At 35.9% G+C, this 21,230-nt stretch overlaps 1 protein-coding gene across 7 annotated transcripts in view; it reads left to right on the top strand.

The window, feature by feature from the left end:
• The window catches only part of HNF4G (hepatocyte nuclear factor 4 gamma), a 61,042-nt gene extending 41,293 nt beyond the window's left edge, over window positions 1-19,749 (top strand). For 6 of the 7 annotated variants that reach the window (XM_037380417.1, XM_037380415.1, XM_037380414.1 and 3 more), the window contains 9 exons: window positions 2,791-2,959; window positions 4,749-4,843; window positions 8,429-8,535; window positions 11,658-11,813; window positions 14,005-14,092; window positions 15,365-15,517; window positions 15,697-15,933; window positions 16,417-16,539; window positions 16,930-19,749. In XM_037380417.1, coding sequence (XP_037236314.1) covers window positions 2,814-2,959; window positions 4,749-4,843; window positions 8,429-8,535; window positions 11,658-11,813; window positions 14,005-14,092; window positions 15,365-15,517; window positions 15,697-15,933; window positions 16,417-16,539; window positions 16,930-17,048 — 1,224 coding nt within the window. In that variant the 5' untranslated portion in view covers window positions 2,791-2,813 and the 3' untranslated portion in view covers window positions 17,049-19,749. The remainder of the gene's footprint in view (window positions 1-2,790; window positions 2,960-4,748; window positions 4,844-8,428; window positions 8,536-11,657; window positions 11,814-14,004; window positions 14,093-15,364; window positions 15,518-15,696; window positions 15,934-16,416; window positions 16,540-16,929) is intronic. The other variant, XM_037380419.1, reaches the window with a different exon arrangement.
• Window positions 19,750-21,230: the final 1,481 nt, after the last annotated feature.

Raw genomic sequence — 21,230 nt, 5'->3', positions numbered from 1 at the left:
TGTTTTATTAATGGAGCATTTGGGGGTTGTTTTCAAACTGCAAATCTGCTATTTTACACTTCATCACTAGCTCTAAGTTAATAACATTATAATTCTTTAACATTAAGGAAAATAAAAGAGAGGTTATGTGTAATAAACTAACTGAACTGTACTGTCACCAGTCAGTTAATCAAAGGAAGAAAATGGTGTATTCAGCAGTTGTTTTATTTACTGTAAGACAAATGAATAACTAGTATTGACAGTTTGGACATGAAAGTATATTTTGTATAATAACATTCAGAAGGACAGGATAAAATTATCCAGAGGCTTGTGAACAAAAAATAGCTTTTGTTTCTTGATGCCTAGTTTCTAACTGTTGGAGTAATTTTATTTATTTAAATGTTAATCTAAACTTTCTAGGTATGTGTATATATGAACTAGAATGATTTTTTTTAAAAAAATCACATTGGCTTTCTAGAGGCTAATGTTCAGCTGAGAAAAAATACTTGTGTTTGACTAATGTAACACTTTAACTTTAGGTGGAATTTTTAATGGAATAAATTTTTGAGAAATCATATCAATAAGTTATGCTTGAAACAGGAAGCACACCATTTCCTTCTGCCATCATTGAGTACTGACTGATCAGCTAAAAGGAAATATCAGTCAATGAAAGTGAAGAAAAACATCAGGCAAATTAAACTACTCTAAAATGGCTTTCCAAATCTTCTAATATACTTAGAACCTGGATTAGTGTATCAAAAATATAATTCATAGATATATTGTAATATGTATTTTTAGAAGGCAGGACAAATATTTAGTGATTTGCAGGAAAAATACTTAGCACCTGCCTTTCCACATATTCCTGCCATATAGAACCTAAGTTGTTGGTCTTGACGTTTTATCTGAATTATGATGTTACTTTACAGCAAGCTTAGGAAACAGAAAGGTGGATTTGGTTATTGATTTAGAAAGAAGAAACAGACCCTTATGCCCTAAGTGGTTTGGAAGCTACCAACAATGATTCTATAACTTCTAGATGATTTCTCTACTATTTGTTGTAATATGTGTCTTTTCATTGGTTAGTTGTTTTTTGCTGAATAGCACCCTTTCAGGTCTGTTAATGTTACATAAAATGGGAAGGCAGGTTAGGAAGGTTATGCTGTGTTGCATTATGTGTTGGTGATAGACCTAGTTAAATTATTTACTCTAAGTGATTAGTTTGGTAATTTTGAAGTTTTAGGAGTAGCCTTTTTCTGTTTAAAGTTTGCTTTGAGTTCAGCCTGAGTATTTTCATAGAGAATTTATAAAATCATTGCCTTGTAGCTACAGTGCTAGCCTGGAATGGAAAGTTGCCTTTTATGAACTTCCCTATGTGTCTTTTGTAGCTGTCTAAATGAATTAGAAACATTAAGAGAATGCAGGCAGATTATGCAGTTCTGTTGAAATCAAAGAAATTTGCAAAATCAGGTCAATTTCCCAGACATTTTCTTTCAGAGTAACACAAAAGAAAAAATATCCTTATATATAGATGCAACATTTATTGCTATAAAATATTTCATCATTAAATTTAAATACTGTATTTTTAATTATTCTGCTGTATCATTATGACAAAAAATTGCAAAAATCCAGAAGAAAGGTTTTAAATTTTTCTGGCTAAAGTAATTCTGTAACCCATTTTAAAAAATAATTTTGCAATCATGACAAACTACAGAACTGAATCCTTAGCTTTAAAATTTCAATTTTATTTAATCAATTTTAAATTAATTATGTTTCTAAAACAGAAAAAATGTTGCTTCTTCTCTCTGTCTAAAAAACTGTTTAAATTGTAAGCTCTTTGGGACACAATGCAAATTTTATAATATAGTTGTGTAATACATTTCAGATGGATCTAGTACAATTTGAATAATAATATGTATCAATATGAACGTTTTTACTTTTTTACCTGTCCACTGTTCATGAACTCATGTACTTGACTTTTGATTGGGTGTTTGAATAACTAATTAATGTGTCACTCTTTCCTCTCCCTGACTGAACAACTGCATATATTTTGGGCATATTGCAAACAGCTTTCCTTTTGTAAGACTGGAAGCGTAACAGAAAAAGCTATCTTGCAATTATTTCTTTGAACACATCTGTTAAACATTGTGACTCAAACAAGAATAAATATGTCTGGTTTGATTTCGGTTGAATTTCTTCGGTATTGTTTACCATATTGAATGATTAATTGTTAATCACGTAGCTAATATTCTCTTGTGCAAGTAAAGCCTGCACCAATGTTCCTTTAGAAAATCTGCTCAAGGAAATAACACTTAGGCAGTCCTCTTAGAATGGTGGCTGTTTTTTTTCTTTTTATTATTAAGTATTGTGCAGAAACTGTCTTATCTTTTTGTTTTGTTTAATGTCACGTACCTTTGTATGATAGTTGCCAGTTACTGCCAGCTCCTATGAGATCTTTGTCAGCTAACTAGGCAACATTGCTTTGTGCCGAAGTTCCTCTTCATGTTAGTAAGAATGAATACGTAATTATATGTGCAGAATTACACTTTGATTTTTAGCCCCTTTCAGTTGAGTTTAGAACAAAATTACTTATTCTTGTGAACCTCTCAAATTCTGTTAACATCTTTGTAACTTTGAAGGTGTTCATCTGAATAAAAACCAGATGGAATCAGGTATGCCATGCTATATAAATCAAAAATGGCAATTAAAAGAGAAAAGGCCAGAAAAAAACCTTCATTTAATTTCAAATTGCTCATGGGATGGTTGTTGAATCTGTTATCCATAACTATGTATGTTGTTCTTGCTTCTCCTCAGACAGTTCAGGAGAAGCTGTCAACATGAGTGCTGCTGACAACGGGGTCAGTAGTCTCTGTGCAATATGTGGAGACCGAGCGACTGGAAAACATTATGGTGCTTCCAGCTGTGATGGATGCAAGGGATTCTTTAGACGCAGTATACGGAAAAATCATGTCTATACATGCAGGTATTTCAAAAGTTTGTCTAGAGGCACTAAATTAATGAATTTAAGCAAAAATGACATTCATACCTTTTCAGACTTTTCAGAACTATGCCAGGGTATTTTCAGATTTTTCTTAAGGAATTCTGACCAGCATTATTGATGAGCATTTGGTTCATGGTGTACTCTTCTGACTGGAAAAAATGTCTTTTATTCAAGACTACTTGATATTAAATATTCCAGATACCACACTCCAGATGTCTCTTGATATTGTTGATATCATTACATCACTCAGGAGCTGTTTCACTCTTTTCTTTATGATCACAGAAGTAATCTCCTGGGGGAGGGGGAGAAAGGAAAAATTCTTACATTTTCACTGGTACTGTGAAATTCTTAACTGTTTTCTAAAAAATATTTTCATAATTTTTCTTATGAAAGCAGTTTTTGAATAGAAAGACTTAAGATTTATGAGTCTTGTTTTAAGGGCTGTACAAGCACATCTGCACATCTTCCCACTTTGCATGAGACCCTGCTCTTTTGAGTGACCATTTCCCCCCCGTCAGTCTGAATGGCAATCTGTTAATTTCCGGGTGTCTGGCTGTCCAAATTATCACACTGCAGGTGTGTGCACCATGTCTGAAGAATTGCTCTGTGCATGCACAATTTCATAAAATGTCAGTATTAAGCTGTGCACAGAATATAGGCAAACCTCTGTGAGTTTAGACAAATCACTAAAGGAGAAAACTTCATGTAAGAATGTCTTGTTACCGGAAATGTTTGCTACACTATTCCTTGGTTGCTTAATACTCTAGGGAAATCTCTCCCTTATAGACATACCACAGTGATACAGCGTAGACATACCTCTAAAGTGGTGTGACAAGAGCTGATAAAAGTAATTTCAGGAAGAGCTCTGCAAAACATAGATCTGTTTATCTAACAAACACATACACAGCAAAAAGGCAGAAGGAAACAGGGAGAATGGGGGATTGCTCACGTGCATCCCCCTTAGGCATACCTGTAGATGTTCATGAGAGCTTGGGTGAACCTTCTTGCAGTGTCACACTCAGTATGTTTCCTCATGTCTTCATTTCATTGTGTTAGAAAATCTTCCTCCCATTTGCTGTTTAAATTGTAACCTGTGATGATACAACATGTAGCTTGTTCATTGGTATCTCCTGGAAGGAGTAAAATTTTGCCAGCCAAGAGTACTGGTTGTGCAGCTAAGGGCTGCTCCATGACAGTCAAACTTCGCATTTTTCTTGATTCTCCTTTTCTTTTCCTTTTTGTAGCTTTTTTTTTTTTTCCTCCCACTGCCATTTGATGCAGCCAGTTACTGACATTTCTCATAAATAAACTAAGGTGTAAATGATGTGCAAAACTCAAATTTTTCAACACTTGCCCATTCCAATGCATATATATGTGTCTACACACACATATATATTCCTGCAAATGAAGAAGGTATGAAACACTTCTCAAGACTGATTAATTAAAAAAAAAACAAAACAAAACAAAAGAAGAAAGTCTGTGGTTATAGATGTTATTCTGACAGGCCGTACTGGTTGGTTTTCTTCTTTGTAATCAGGGTGCTCTTTATTAATGTATTAATACTATCATTAATATTCTTACTATATAATAATATTAATAACATTATTATGGTTTTATATATTTAAACAGTATTATAGTTTATTATATAATTATATATGATTATATATAATATACTGTATATTATGGCAATTATAAAATAATAATAATATGTGATAATAATATAATTAATGTTAATGTAATTAATACATTAATCTTTTCTTGTCTCTGATAGATTTAACCGGCAATGTATTGTTGACAAGGACAAAAGGAATCAATGCAGATATTGTCGTTTAAAAAAGTGTTTTCGAGCAGGAATGAAAAAAGAAGGTAATGATATTTTATTTTATATGCAAAGAGAAATAATCTCAATTATTTTAAAAATATAATAAAAACTCTAAAAAGCTCCAGCAGGATAATTCAATGGAAAATCTGCTATAATGCCTTCATGATGGACAAATGCTTTTCTATTGAGGTGAAATATGCGTCATCTAGTTTTCAGGTCAGTAAACACTTTAACACTTTGAGCATTAGCAAATCTATGGGTTTAAAGTGAATTTGCAATTGTTTAATCCATTAATCCTAGTGTCAAAATTGATTAATTTCTAAGTGTTGAGCCATATCCTGGAAAAGTTCAAACTGTGAGATTTTAGGTTAATTTTTTGCCAAATTTGTGTAATAAAATCTCTATCTGGGATTTTATTTCTCCCCTTTCTAATTAATGACAGTGACGATTTACTGCTTCTTCCTGTGAATTTAAACATTTGAAGCATTTAAGCCAGAGGAAGGAGTGTGAAGTTGAGTGAAAAAGTAGTAGGGGCAACAGTAGTGGTAGCTGTCAGTGGAGTGCCCACATTAATTAAGAAAAATGTCTAATCTCATTAGGGCTTAATATGGGAAGATTGTTGCTTACACATCTCACTGTCAGATGTGAAGAAACATGGGTGTCTCTGTGATCTTCCTGTCAACGTGGAAGGAGCAATGACCGTAGGAGCACAGCAATAGGGAAAGGAAGACAGTGGGAATATCAGAGGATTCTTGTGTCAGGTTGTTGGGACTGTTGCTTCACTGGCAATAATGATGTAGAGACAAAAGATACCTGATATGGTTCAAATAAGTACTCAGAAATGGTTTATCACAAACTTTGCTACCTGTTTTGTTTGGCTCATGGTGTACCTGCCTGAAGGCCAGTCTGCAACCTGTGGGCACAGTTCTCCTGTACTGTAACAAGGCTTTAATATTTTTAGTCTATACATAGCTTTCCTAAGATAAAGGAAACTGTTTCTTTATGCTCTCATATATCTATACTATAGTATTGCCTTGCTAGTGATCAAGTTTTGGTATGAGGTAAAATGGATTTTCTCCTTGCAGCTGGATGGGGATATTTGAAACAGTGTTACACTCTGTATGTTATGAAGTAGGTTTGTTGAATCTTGTGGCTCTCCTTGAACACAGTGTAACTTTTTGGAATTTGAGCCATTAAAATCAGTAACATATTGTATAAATATTATCAATTTGACATGAAGAAAAGGGAAGACCTGCATGTCCACGGCAACCTTAAAAGTTTTACAAAAAGCAGAGCTTCACAGTCTTTCAAAGCCTGGAACTAAAGAATAGTTTAGCTCTGAAGTGACATCTGGAAGGTATCTAGTCCAGGCCCCCGTTTAAAGCCAGGCTAATTTCTAGGTTCAGTCAGGTTGCTTGGGACCCTGTCCAGCCAAGTTTATACAGTCCCTGAGAGGGCAGATTCTGCAGCCTCTCTCAGCAGCTTCTTCCAGTGCTTGACCACCCTCACTGGGAAGAGTTTATTTCCTTATTGCTAATTGGAATGTGTCTCACTGCAATGAGGGTAGTGTCTGTTGCCTCTTGTCCTTTCCCTGTGCACCTTGGAAGAATCTGGCTCCATTTTCTGTAAACTACAGAAATTAAAACCTTCACCTCCACCTTGGTTCTCTCATTTCCGCATGAACAAAGATGCCTCGCTCTGCTTCACCTTGTGTTGTGGGTTGCATCTCCATAGCCCTCTGCTGGACACTGCACAGGGTTCCAGCATTTTTTGTGTACTGGGAAGCCAAAACAGAGACAAAAACTCCCCTCAACATGCTAATGCAGCCAGGTGTATGGCTAGCTGACATCATCATGAAGCATGCTGAAATCTTTAACCTAATTTACACCATTCTTCCTCCTTTGGTCCCACTACCTATAAAATATTCCTTTTGCATCTGAGCCGTGTTTATTTAAGTCTTCCCAGTGCTAAAATAATTTAAAACACAGAACTGTAAATTTCACTGTTTGTGTGTTGTTATATACCTCTCTACACCATCAGGGGATGTCTCATAGCGTAAGTGTAGCATAGTCTGTATGATAGTTCCTCAGCTTGTTTCTAGCAGATCACTTTCTTTTCTTCAGGGCCAAGGCCCTGGTATAAGCTCTTTAAACAGATATTCCCCCTTCCTCATGGAGTCTCTGTTTAAGGCAGTTTTAGCCTGAACTGATGAAAAGGCTTTAGCAAGACAGACAATCTTGTCTAATAATCCAAAATTGTACATACGCAGGAGAAAATTGAAGCATTTCGCTATGATTCTGAAAGCCCTCCACCGGTGACTTTCATTAGTGATTGTCAGAATACCTTAGTATTTTTCTAATTGGCACTGACCTTATTTTAATTATTTGGGTAGCACTTAAACTGTGGAGATTCAGTGAAAGTTTTTTTTCTGCATTCTTTTAAAAAGGGTTATATTTTTTTGTTTCCTGTGTACATGAACATTTAGCACTTTGTGTTTATCACTGCACATTTCTTACTGTGACCTTAATAAAAGGCCCATCAGTGAGCGTCCTTGGCAAAAAGTTAGTACACCTCTCAAATAAACTTGTGCATTGCTCAGATAAACCCTGAAAACTATCCAGTGTATAGAATATTTTATTTTTTTTATTGAAGCCTTTGGTACTACTCCTAAATTCAGTAATGCAGATTGTTTCCCACAAAATAGCAAACATATCTTTGGAAATAAAGCTGCTGCTCTTAAAAATTGATGAGATTCCTTGTGCAATAAAAAGATTTTGATCAGCACAATTCTTATTTTTTTTTCCTCTTTTCTTTTCTCCTTGGTCTAACCTTGGACATGATCTAGGTTTTAGAAAAATCTGATTGATAGTTTTATTTCTTCTTCTTCCTTCAATTCAAAAGTAATCCTTGTTGCTTCATAAACCTTGCATGCGCTAATTAAGGATTCCTTACCCAAAGCACTTTTAACTGCCTATTTTTGGACCCCATGAGACAAAACTTACTGGCCTGAAAGTTTTTTGGTGCCTTTTTAATTTTTTTTTTTTGTATTAACTTAGTTTATGTTCTGTAAACTGGCTAGGAGTGCAATGTCACAGAGGAGGAACATGAGATTTAAGTTTCAACATTATCCTGCTAGTGGATTAAGTTCACAATTCATTCCTGTGTCAGGGTTTCTCACAGGAGAGCAGGAGTAAGGCTGTCAGACTGCCTCTGACTGAGGCATTCTGTAAAGTGGTGCTGTATACCTCTTGACCTGTTCAGCAGTCTGGAGATGTCCATGTCTACCATCATCATAAAACCTCACTTATTAAATTGGTTAAAATAACAAAATGACAGCGTATGTTCAAGTTCAAAGGAAGAAAGAGATTTTACTGTAATAAAGCCAGTCACAAAAGTGCTGATAATTCATTGTCTATCTAATTAGTTATACGTAGTTTTTATAGGCAAACAGTATACAGGTAAAGACCATAAACATGTATTGTCATCTTTCCTCATTACTTAGAGCTAAAAGCACAAGGTCTTTTTTAATATCATACGTTTTGATTCTTATAGTTATATAGTAAACTTCTGAAATGATATTGTGTGGCGATGTCTACAAGTCAATAAACGAGATGATTATTCTTTTCCAGCTGTACAAAATGAACGGGACAGGATAAGCACAAGAAGAAACACTTTTGATGGCTGCAACATTCCCTCTATTAGCACATTGTCACAAGCTGAGACACTCTCCCGTCAGGTACTGAGATCTGCCACAACATTATTTGATTACTTTAACACCATTTTTCTAAAGTTAAATATTTTTCAGTTTCTTATTGTATTAAGCATAATTATTGAGATTACTTTTTTCTACTTCCAAATGCACCCAGTTTCCTCTTCCCAATGAAAGAATCAGTGATAGAATACATTCTTAAAGCAAAGTCAATAAAAAAATTCCACTTTGTACAGGAAAATATGTCCTAGGCACCTTTCTTAATAAAGCTTTATGGTTCTTACTGCTTTTAAATCAGTTCTGTCTCAGGCAGCTGGTGGCATCTATCTATCCTTGAGGCTGGCTTTCCCATGAAACATTAAGGAAAAAAATTGTCCAAAGCCATTACATTCAAAGGGGTGTGGACACTCATTTCCTTACATTCTTTTGAAAATCCCATTTTTAATATCCTTAGACATTATAAATAAGGCAAACAGAAGTGTTCCAACTACAGACTCTATTCACATCTCGCTTTTAAATTTTCTTTGTCTCATCTGAACTTCATTTTCTTTTTTTTTTTTCTCCTATCCAATCAATTGCTGAATGGAACAGTCTCCAGTCCTTTTCTGCACCTCAGATAAATCATGGTCATTGATTCTGCATTCTTGCACCTCTTACTAACTTAGAATTTAACTGCCACCTTTATGATTTCATGCTGACTGATTTATACATCCCAAAATGTTTTGTAATCTCATCCTTTATCAGCATCGCTCTTAGGGTGGAACTGTCTGTAAAGAATTGATGCAGGAATTACTGGGTGATAGTCTTTGGCATGTATTGCATGTCTGGGCAGACTAGATGAACATAATGGACCTTCCTACCTTTCATACCTATACCTATTTTTACCTCCTTAGTAATTCCTTGAACTTGCTTATTGTGCTTTTTTTTTTTGTGTGTGTTACTCCCTTAATCATTTCCAACTGGTATATGCAATTCAGGAATAAGAGTTGTCTTAAACAGAATCACATCTTCAGCTGTTCCTGCCACAAAGTTCTTGTTGGATGGTAGATTCCAGGCCTAAAGCATCACCTTGTGTAAACAGAAATTTATTCTACTTATTACTGGGTATGTTGTAGTAGGGGGTAATTGTTCCCAGTATGCCAAGCATATATGAAGATACACTCTTGTCCTCAAAGACCAAGAGGTCACATTAACATGATGGAAAAGTGAAGTCTTTAAAGTCCTTGTTTTTCACTTAATCGAATGGATTTGTAAGATGAGTTCAATCGTGACGAGAGACTTGGAGGAGGTGGTAGTGTCACTAATCATTGGCCATGTCCTTCAGATGTGATACCGCATGAATCTCATGAATTCCCAGCAGAAGCTCACCAAGTAATTTCAGCACAGAGTCTATAGTTTGTCCTATAAGATGTAATTTATAAGGATGCATAGCTCTGATTAAAAGATGTTAAAGGAAGGACAATGCATTAAGTTCATGAGCCAGTAAGTCTTAACAGTTAAACAATATACCTGTTCTTTACCTTCCTGAATTAACTTCTAGTTGGTACATAGTAGTCTGTTTTTCTGGTAGATCAGAGTGCCTCCTGCTATCAGAACTCTCTGCGTAGGCACTTTTGAATCATGATCAAGACTCCTCTTACTCTTCTGGAAAATGTGAAATCTGTTTAATTTCATTTACTCTGTTTCTGCACTGAATGTTTTCTTGACTGAATCATTCTGGTAGCTCTCACCTGAATGTTATCCACTATTTTCAACTTTGTTTTTGTAGAACAGATGCCAGAAATGGACTCATGATTACACCAGGGATTTCACAAATGCTCTGTCTACAAAAAGACAATACCGCTAACCTTTTCCCTACATGATAGCCTTTGAATTATGTATCAGAGGATTTTTTCACCCGCCTAGCTGTTGTATTTCCCTGAGAACTAATGTTCAGCTGGTTAACTGCCATTAATATCTAAGCTGTTTCCAGTGTTTTAGACTACTGAATTATGAAGGAAGCACTGAGCTTTAGTTCAGAAGTGCAACTCCTTTTGACCACCCAAGGATAATGGGATTTCACCACAGATCCCACTGGGGGATTTAAGATGGATCTGGGAATGAAGGGGATCTGGTAGGAGTCAACCTAAATAGCATCCACCATCCTGAAATGTGTAGGTACACAGCATTAGAAGACCAAACAAATATTTTTTGGGGGGTGGGGTGGAGAAGGAGATAATCACACTACAGAATTTCCTGCTTTCTGTAAAACATAAGGTGAAAATCAGTTTCATATGCCTTGTACAGTGGTGGGGTTTTGTTGTGCTGGGATCTTTTTCTTTTCCTTTTTCTTTTTCCTTTTTTGTCTTCATCTTCTTCTTCTTCCTTGATATGATAGCAACTATAAACTCCTCTTCTCAGGCTTGGTTTTATCTTAAGCTGTCTTTCCTGCCTAGCTTAAAAGCAACCCTGATTTTGTTCCTTTCTTTGAAAAGTCATTAAGAATTTCAGGTTTTGGCTCAGTGATTACATGAAAGTACCCTAGCTTCAGACCAGAAAGATATTGCTCTCTTCTTATTTCACAGAACACTGTTCACTGCAGGTGGTCTAATGCACACTCATATCCTTTACATTTGCTCTGAAATGTCTCAGGCCTCCGCCTATACTGCCGCTTCATCATTACAAACCATTCTCCTCCAGGCACTAAAACCCCCTGTTTTACCTTCTAAAGTTAATGATACTTATCTTTTCACTAGAAGAGCATGCTACCCCCTTAACTCTTTCTTCCTTTGCCCTTAATGTTACTGCATGCCCCTATGAGCTCTTTTTTCTTTCTGAAATGAGGTAAATGTCAACCATTGTAAAGGATTAAAAACCCCCACCTCACCCCTACAAATTATCAGGGCTTGGGTATATTAAAAATAGTATTTCAGAATGAGGAGATTTTGTATCATGATATAAATAGTGTAATTTTTAACATACCGTAATACACACTGGTAGTAATGAGAAATGAAAGATTTATGTGCAGACTAATTGTCCATATGGTCAAGGAAATTCTCAAGAGTATGCATGATTACTGATGTGATTTTTTTCTTAAATATGCTGTTAACCATTGAAAATGCAGTTATATGTAATTTAACATTGTTACTTTTTTCTCTCACTATGGCCAGATCTCAGTCGCCAGTCCTGGTGCTAGCACTGACATAAATGTTAAGAAAATTGCTGGTATTAGTGATGTCTGTGAATCTATGAAGCAACAACTTTTGGTGCTGGTGGAATGGGCTAAATATATTCCAGGTTTCTGTGAGTTACCACTGGATGACCAGGTATAAGAGGAGACCAAAGAGAAGGGTTTAATTACTGTCCCGCTATTTCTGTGATATTTAAATGTTACAATTAAACACTCATTTTTTGGTAGCTGAGTGCTAGGTCTACCATCTTAATGGTTTTTAAACTTATGAAATAGCACCACCACAAAAAAAAACCCAAACAGAGGAAATTGATAAGGCTCTAGCACACTAATGAAAAGAAGCAGCAACCTACTATGTCTTCAATTGTTTTGTGCTTTGTGTATTGTTTTGGAAGCAGAGATACCAACCTGCATGGAAAAATGAAAAAAATCTTGTAAAAAAAAGCCATGTTTTTTTCAGACCTTGCAAAGTGTTTATTTCATGTTCACCTTTCATTATAATATGGTTTAAGACAGCATGTTATTTAATCTGAAGCATGTCTTCTCTACTTGGAAAAAATAAAATCCATTAGAATCTCAAACAAATGCCAAACATACTGATATCAATCCATAGCAAATAATCTTTCATATAATACAGTGTACTAAAATTATATTGTATATAATCAGCGCAGGGGAAAAAAGCACCAAACCTTGAAAATTCTTAAGGGTTTTTATGACAGAGGTCTGATCTATCATTGCATCTGCAATATATCCTGATATATCACTGGCTTTCGGAGTAAGTTGTGCTAGCACACTTGGAATCAGTGTCTCCATGTTGCGGTGAGCAGTTCCCTTACCGGCTGCCTGGGCAGGAGGTTAATTCATGGCTCAGGATCTCTTGATTCCAGTCCACCAAAATCTGACTCAGCTTGAAAGTGACTTTATGAAGTTGAATTGTGTAATTCCTCCTTTTTGCCTCCTCAGTCTCTCAGTTTTTAGGAAAATCCTGTAAGGACGGTTAAATCATCCTTGGGTTTGAGACTCAAACTGAGTCATTCCCTCTTATACTTTTCCCCAGGAATACAGGGTGTTTCAGCCCACAGAAGACCCCCCAGATAGGGCCTTGATGTCTTTTCAGACCCACAGAGTGTGATATGTGTGCACAATCTCAACATACTGGAATAATTTAAAAATCGGTTCATGTAAAGAATAGAATTTTTTAATGCATTGGTTACACAAGAGCAACAAAAGTGAGCAAAAATATTGCTGTTTTTATTTTTAAGATGGCATGAAGGAAAAGAGAAGGGATCAGACCTCATTAAAAAGCTCCTGTATTTTTTAAAAAAAAAAAAGATATCACCTTAGAAAGATAGGCTGAAAGCACCCCTGCAGTGCTTGAAGAGTACATGTTGGGAAATAATCCAGAACATTAAGTACCTAAGAAGAGTGTGACAAAGGTATTGGGAGTTAAAACAAATGCCACTTTTGCATTTGTGATAGCCTTTCTAAGGGGCATTGTGCATTTAATTATAAAATAAACAGTCTGGTTTTGAGCAAACGATTCCTCATGTGGGAATCAGCCTATTTACAAACCCTAGAGCAGGCCGGAGCAGATAAGTTAGCTCTACTGACAAGGTGAAAAGTCTTCACACACTAAGAATTCCTAGGTGCTGTGTACCTTTACATCATGCGTAAAGTACTGGCTTGGATTCGTAAGAAAATAATTACTTGCCAAGGAAGGAGTTCCTTGAGAAAATAGAGGCTAGTGCTGAAGTTTCAAACAGATACTAAAACCAAGGGAAGTAAATAGGTGACAAAGAGTAATGTAATGACCACATTTCAAAGTGTCTTCCCGGGATGAATCAGGTTTCTTCTTTGTTGATGGTAATGGATATTTTAGCATATCTGGTTTTGTTGGGGAAAAAGCTCTTTTGAGTGTCCCATAAGTTTTTCATTCAAGGTGAGAAAAATGAAACACTGATAGTGCCGAATATTCTGTAACAGTTCATTCCAGCCCACCAGAGTCTTTAGTGTCAACTTAAAATTCCAGAGAAAACTGTACTAGGAAATAAATGCAAGTATGTATTTATTGAGAAGTATTTTGCAGAGCTGTATGTTTAAAATATAGACCAAATGCTAGAACTAACAGGGGATGATAATTTAATTATAGTGTACTGCTAGTACAGTGTTTTTACATTCACTGTACATTTTTACATTAGAATTTTAAAAATCTTAAACATGTACCTATAGCTGAATGCACTCACAGTAATATGCATCCTCATTTCTTTTACCCTTATTGAAACTTACTGCTTTATTGTCTAATTAGAGTCTGCTGTTTTTTTCTTGAGGTTGCCCTGCTAAGAGCACATGCTGGGGAACACCTGTTGCTTGGAGCAGCAAAGCGGTCCATGGCGTATAAGGACATTTTACTTTTAGGTAAATATTGGTTTTGTTTTAATTAATAATGATGATGTTGTAGTACATTAGCAACCATGTAATCACTTAAGTAGGACAACTGATATGGCACAATCAAAGCAATGCATTCTGTGAATGCTAAATAGCTATTTAATGGTATAATGTCACGTGCCCCCTTCCAGCAAAAGAGGTGAACAGCTTCCTGTGAGTTAATACGGCTAAAGGTTTAAATGGATACCAGAAGCCACAGCTTAAGGGGGTGGCTGGCAGATTTTCTCCTTACATGAACATCCTTTCTGCACCTTTGTCCCATAAAAAAACCAGAACACAAAAGCTCCATAAAACCTCTTTGATTAAGAGAGGAGCAGCCAACCTGTGGCCCATGTACTAATTTCAATCTTTGTGAAAACCATTTATCTGGAGCTTTCTCAAGAGCCCTTCAGACGCAGTCAGAGAACACCCTATAGACTAAAAAGTTGGATAGCCTGTTCCCTGCAATTCGCTTTCTCAGGAGCCCTCTCACTGCTGCCTTGGCAGTCGCCATGTAGCCATCATGCAAACAGCATACCTGTTGTCCTCTGCCACGTGGGAGATGGGTGAATCCATGGCACAGTGAGCAGTCATGCCTGCATAAGCATATTCTTGGTCACTTGAAGTGGATCCTTCACTGGGTTATATGATATAACTTATGTTAGATCACTTCTGGACAGAAGGTGAATTAAGATGCTGTGATGGAGACTTCTTCAAAATATCAATTTAAAATTGAAACATAAATTAAAAACTTATTTTGTACTCTGAAAATTTTTATGATGCTTACGGTTTTTCTTAGGAGTAACAAAAGCTTCTGTTAGAAAAAGAATTCCTGGTGTCTCCTCTGGAAGAAGGCTTCTTCGACCATTGATGAATCCTGATCATTCAGTTTGGAATATAGTATTTTAATGGGGGAAGAATAAATTTTAAGATCAGTTTATAATTATATTTATCTATTACATAAAGTTGAAGGCCTATTTGCTCCACACTTGTGCATTCAAATATGGACCTCAGCTCTATGGGCTAATCGGTTACTGTACATGTTGGCATATTTATGTGCACAGATTATTTACTGGGTGACAGCTGTATTTTGCACTTACTCTGTTTGCAAACAGTTTTGTATGACACAAAGGAAAGTTACTACTCAAAAAAATATTAATTTGATTAAGCGAAATGAGATACGCTTTTGAAAATGGGCTTCATCTAGTATGTTGCATCAAAGTCTTTATATCAATTTGCATGTTGGTATTCTTTCTCTCTAAGGCAACAATTACATAATCCATCGCAACAGTACTGAAGTAGAAATCAGCCGAGTGGCAAATCGGATTCTGGATGAATTAGTTCGACCCTTCCAGGAAATTCAAATAGATGACAATGAGTATGCTTGCTTGAAAGCAATTGTGTTTTTTGATCCAGGTACTTTTTCAAAAATATCTCTCAGAATTATTTTAGATGTGATTATATTGGAAGTAATTTCTGTTGAGGTACCATGTGCTCATGTTATATACCTGGATGGAAAAGAATTAAATGAAAAAAGTAAGATGCTCCTCCCAAATCATAATCTGTCTTGACTTTAAGATTTTGTCATTTTTAAGATGCAAAAGGCCTGAGTAATCCAATGAAGATTAAGAACATGCGGTTCCAAGTCCAGATCAGTTTAGAGGATTATATTAATGACCGTCAGTATGACTCCCGAGGAAGATTTGGTGAACTTCTGCTTCTACTGCCCACACTCCAGAGCATCACTTGGCAAATGATTGAGCAAATACAATTGGTTAAACTATTTGGAATTGTTAAAATTGACAGTTTACTTCAGGAAATGTTACTGGGAGGTAGGCTAACAGCTTGTTAGATTTACAATGTTGTGTTATGTTGAATTTAGCATACATCATGAGGGGATCATGATGTAAGCAAGCACTCTGACTGTTGCCTTGCTGGCTGAGCTTTGGGTCATATAATTGTTATCTAAAGCCTTCTTGTCTTGGCTGCTCATCTTATTAACTCAGTCCTACAACCTGAGATTGTGCTGTGTTCTTCTCAGTCATTGCTGGATATCTAGACATACAATTCCCTAGGCACGCGGAAGAATCCCTACAAATACTTCATGAAATCCACTGTTAATGCAGTCAAAACAGAGAAAACAAATACGGTGCTTAATGTGGTTGGTCTGGTTAAATTGTTTAATGAATACCCAGAGGCAATTATTCAAATTGCCAATCAAAATATTTGCTCTGCAGAAATGTAATTACTGAAGTTTAAGTTGCTGGTGACAGCATGGTCTTTTGAATTAATAAATGCTCATGTTATTTTTGCAGGTACTTCTAATGATGCCAGTCATCTGCATCATCCAATACATCCTCACTTAGCCCAAGATCCATTAACTGGCCAAACTATCCTCATAAGTTCAATGTCTGCTCCTTTACATACAGAACAGATTTGTAAGTAATTGCAAGTTAGCTTTCTGTCATAACATGTCACTGTTATATTTAAAAATATTATTTAGATTGGTGGCTCCTCAATGCTCAAAGTTATTTCATCAGCGTTCTTACAGTAAAATAATTGTGCATTAGAACCTTATGTATATAAACAATGTTAAGTAAGAGACTTTGACCTGAATTTAATATTTAAAAAATCCATCACCATTCTGATGTATGATTGTTTTCACATGCACAATTTTTAATAAACTAAAAATTCTGAGAATTAAAATATTCTGTTTCCCTAGCATGCCTAATGTAACAGAACTTCCGTTCAGCACAGTAGTATCTATCTCTGTATGCAGAGTAGGTCAGAATGTAAAAATACATAATTGTTTCTATATTCTTTTTCAGCAACTCCAGAAACTCCATTACCTTCCCCTCCTCAAGGCTCTGGGCAAGAATACAAAATGTCTACAAATCAGGCTTCAGTCATTGCACAGCAATCTATTTTGAAACAAAAACCATTGTGATGTTTCTGTCTGTCTTACTTGTCCTTCCTTCCTTCCTTCCTTCCTTCCTTCCTTCCTTTCTTCCTTCCTTCCTTCCTTCCTTCCTTCCTTCCCTTCTTCCTTTTTATGCACTAGATAAATTGGTAGGACACTTGCACATTTAAAATCTCAGGATTAAAAAGGAAATTATTTCCTCAGCAGCCACTACTGTGGGTGTTTCTTAAAACACCTCATGATTTGGAAAGTAATACTGTTCTGACTGCCACATAAAACTGTAACTGTGGACACTGCAGTCTGACAAATATGTATAGAGGTTGATATGAGTTTTAGATCTTATACCTGCACAGATTCATTTTTTATTTCCTGTTTTAGTTGTTGTCTTAATATTATTGTTTTAAATGTGTATATAATTTTTTAATTGTGGCAGAACTGTTAGTGCTTGTTTAGCTGTGAATTGTAGGCACAAAAAAGTGGGTTGATCAGACAAAACTTAAGATTCCATTAATTCCTCACTGCTTAGTTATTTGTATGAATCAGAGGTCCTGCCATAGGCTAATACATTTGAAGACTTTTTAAAATCTGTATACAAAGTAATTTCTGTATCAGTCAATTGGACAGTGCCAAGGCATAGGTGCTAGCATTTAAATTGCGAAGTACTTAGAACAAGGACTAGTATGTTTTCTGGTCAGGACTATTACTTTCCCAAGCAATTTCTGGGCACACTTTGGGGATTAGGCCAGTCCAAAGACACTTTTTACCAGGTACTTTCGATATGGCCACCTCTCTTCAGGGGCACAGAGAGTATAACTAGGAATATGGCCAGACCATGCCACTTGACCTCAGGGCTGGATGTAGACTTTGTACTGTTCAATTTACTAGTGTAAATGTTAGCCATTGTGTTTATTTGCCTAACTGGCTAATGAATATATGTTTTAGCAATCACTCTAAAATTCAGCTACAGAGAAACTGTAGTTATGTAGCAGCACTGTGTCTGGAGAGGTACGGCTTACTGACTCAAGCAGCAAATGTGCCTGAGTTCAGTTCCAGATGTTCCTGGTTTGAGCCATGGTATTTCAAGCTAGAAGGCAGCAAGCACACCAGATACTCATCCTCTGGATTTTTAAGAGTTTTCAGAAGACTGGGATGAATTGATTTACTGTGACGAGCCCTCTTCTCCTCTTCCTTCCCTTCCAGTCTGGGAGGTTCCAACACTAAGTTTTGTATCTGGAGTCTGTACTAACGAACCCATCTGGATTTGGACCCTCTGTGGATTTGCACAAGGGGGACCTTGTGACACATACTCACTTGGACATATACTTACTCAGTTACAATTTGTGAAGACAATCTATTAGGATACATAAAGTGATATGTTGTTCATACAACACTGACATCATAACAAAATCACCACTTTGCACAATGCATTTATTCCAGAAACGAATTATTTTCCTTTAGTACTTTAAAGTAGACTTTCTTCCCAGATGTTATGTAAGAGAGAAATGGAGGGCGGAAAAAGGAGAGGAAAATATTGCTGTTTGATGAACTATTGCAAAGAGAAAACAGTGGAGTCAGAAATTCCACAAGGTCAGATATTGATCATCCTGAACCAGACACCTGCATTAACTGCAGCATCCAAAGATGGGTGATGTTATACCTCTGGCATTTGAAAGTTGCTCAAACTGGTATGATTCTTCAGATACGTTTTTGCAGGTGGGAATTGCACCACAGTAATTGCTGAGCTGACCTGAACTTTCAACAGGCTTTAATGAGAATACACTTACCACCAGGTAGATGCTGTGGGTTTTGATGTTATTTTAAAGTAGTTGCTTTTGCAAAGTCTGTGTACAGTAGCCCTTAATGTGTACCTTTTGCTTTTTAGAGTGTTTTTCTTTTTGCTGTTTACTGTTTAGTTTTTATCAGTGCATTGTTCTTTTTACAAATCCCTTTTAATATGAGTTTTTATGACAGAATAAAGTACTGAAGTTTTACCACTAACTTTAGGGGAATCTGGACTGTGCTGTTTTTATAAATTGTCCACCAATGCTTTGTGGAGAAAGAAAAAAGTAAAGCATGCACGAGAAATACCAAGCAGCCCAAAAGTTGACTGATGTGGGTTACTTTTGTGTACCTGTCATAGAAAGAATGCTGGACTCAAGTTGGCTCTGCATGACTTTACTGGGTCAGATTAATTAAGTTGGTTGCATAAACATGGTGGTATTGGTTCTGACTAAAAACATTTAACTGGAAATAAAAAGTAATCCCCAAGTTGGCCACCCTTGCCTTATATAAGTGGTCTGAATAATAGCTTAATGGGTTTAGTTTTTACACTGTACTTTAGATATAAAGTGTACAGTTAAATGTTGTCACACACTGCCAAAATGTACTGGATGAAAAATATACTTTAGTATTTTATCTGACAAAAAGTTGTTATCTATTTTGTACGATATATTACATTTTTGAATAAGAACACCACCACTGTAATTTATTGGGAAAAGCTGATTTATTTTATAAATGTAATGTTATTTTTGTAAACTTAATTATGAAAAATCAGAAATGATTAGCTTTGTTAAATATTAAATTATAATGAGATGTAACTTTATATGTTTGAATTTCGATACCAAGTTTTTGTGTTGAGCATTTGGGATTGAAATGGTTGCTGGAAGTATTTCAAATGGACTGTTTTTCATCAAAGCTCAATAAAGAAACATGAATGATCCGAATGACACATTTGCCTTTTGGTAAATTTTTTACTATTCAGATAAACAATGACAATGCTTTATATTGCTTATGTTATGAATGAATATAAAACTGTAACATGCTTTCATGTCTGCAGTATTCACAGCATCACAGAATGGCTGAGGTTGGAAGGGACCTCGGGAGGTCGTCTTATCCAACCCCCCTGCTCAAAGCAGGATATTGAAATCATATGAAAGAATATGATGGCAATATTTTAGTTGATTCTACTGTAACATGGCAAAGTATTACATAGCTACGGTTTTTAATTTTTAGTTCTGACTCAGAAAAGAACTGAAGCACATGCTTAATTCCATCTGTGTTTAAAATGAAGCATATGTTCAACAGCTTTTTTTTTTTTCCTGGACAGAGACAACTGAACAAATCACTCCCTTTCATTACTGTAGTGCATTGTTATTTAGGCTAATTTAGTTGCAACTAAGCAGTTATATATTTTGTAGGTAAAGACTTTGAAAACTTTAGAAAGACTCTTCAAAATACATTCTTTTAGATAACCAGCTTCTCTTCAGCGTCAGAAAGTATGTTCAGTTGTATGTGTCCTTTGAATACATTTTGAGTAGAGGTGGGGTTTGTTTGGTTTTTTTGCAGTTGAATGGTGGTAATAACACAATGAATTGGGCTGTTTACTTTTGCTCACATGCTGTGCTCTGGGTTGCAGAGCTGCAGGGCAAAGCTGCCATGGGAGAAAGAAGAGACTCCACTTCTGAATGCTGGAGATATTCAGGTCCTTCTGAGGAACTTGTGCCTGTGGCTGATTACTCTAGATGAAGGATTTCTCTGCCCTTTACTTGTAAATGCTGACTTGGGTGAAAGTTTATGATTTTAGGGAACAGAAGAGATTTTTTTTTCAGCCTACAAAGGAGAAGACATGGGAAAACCCCTACATCTTCAGTGCCATGAAGTGCTGACAGACTCTTCTTTAAGGATTTCCGTAAGTCAACTTTACAAGCAGCTCCAATAGGTGAATCAGGAGTGCATATTTTACAAAAAGAGATGAATGTATTAACTTTCAGTTCTAATCATTGTACAAAATTCTTCCCAACTAAGGAATTCTGAATGTGAGTAAAGGTATTTACTGAACTCCAGGAACCTTCTGCAACAGAGAATTTAACATTCTCTGAATATAAGAAAATCCATTATAGCTCCTGGTTAATGTTTGTATACTTGGCAGTTCTGTTTTCACCTCAAGGATGTCTGTCAGTCTGTGACTGACTAAAATTTTTTATGTCTTTCCAACAAGCAACAACATTTCTGATTGTGCATGTCCTATATTTGTTTTATGCTAAATTATATAGTAAGCAAATATTTAGCTCCACATTTTACAGTAATTCATTAAAAAATCTGTATTGGTTTGAAAATACCTACATTTTTCATGTTGACTCTGATGTAGAGCCATTAGCTTTCTTCTTTCTCTTCATTCTCCCTCGGAAAATGCAAGAAATGAAAAAAAAA

The sequence above is a fragment of the Falco rusticolus genome, chromosome 3 (genome assembly GCF_015220075.1).
Source record: "Falco rusticolus isolate bFalRus1 chromosome 3, bFalRus1.pri, whole genome shotgun sequence".
Lineage (NCBI taxonomy): Eukaryota > Metazoa > Chordata > Aves > Falconiformes > Falconidae > Falco > Falco rusticolus.
Note: the sequence above shows the minus strand (reverse complement) of the source record. Positions and strands in the feature narration are given on the sequence as shown.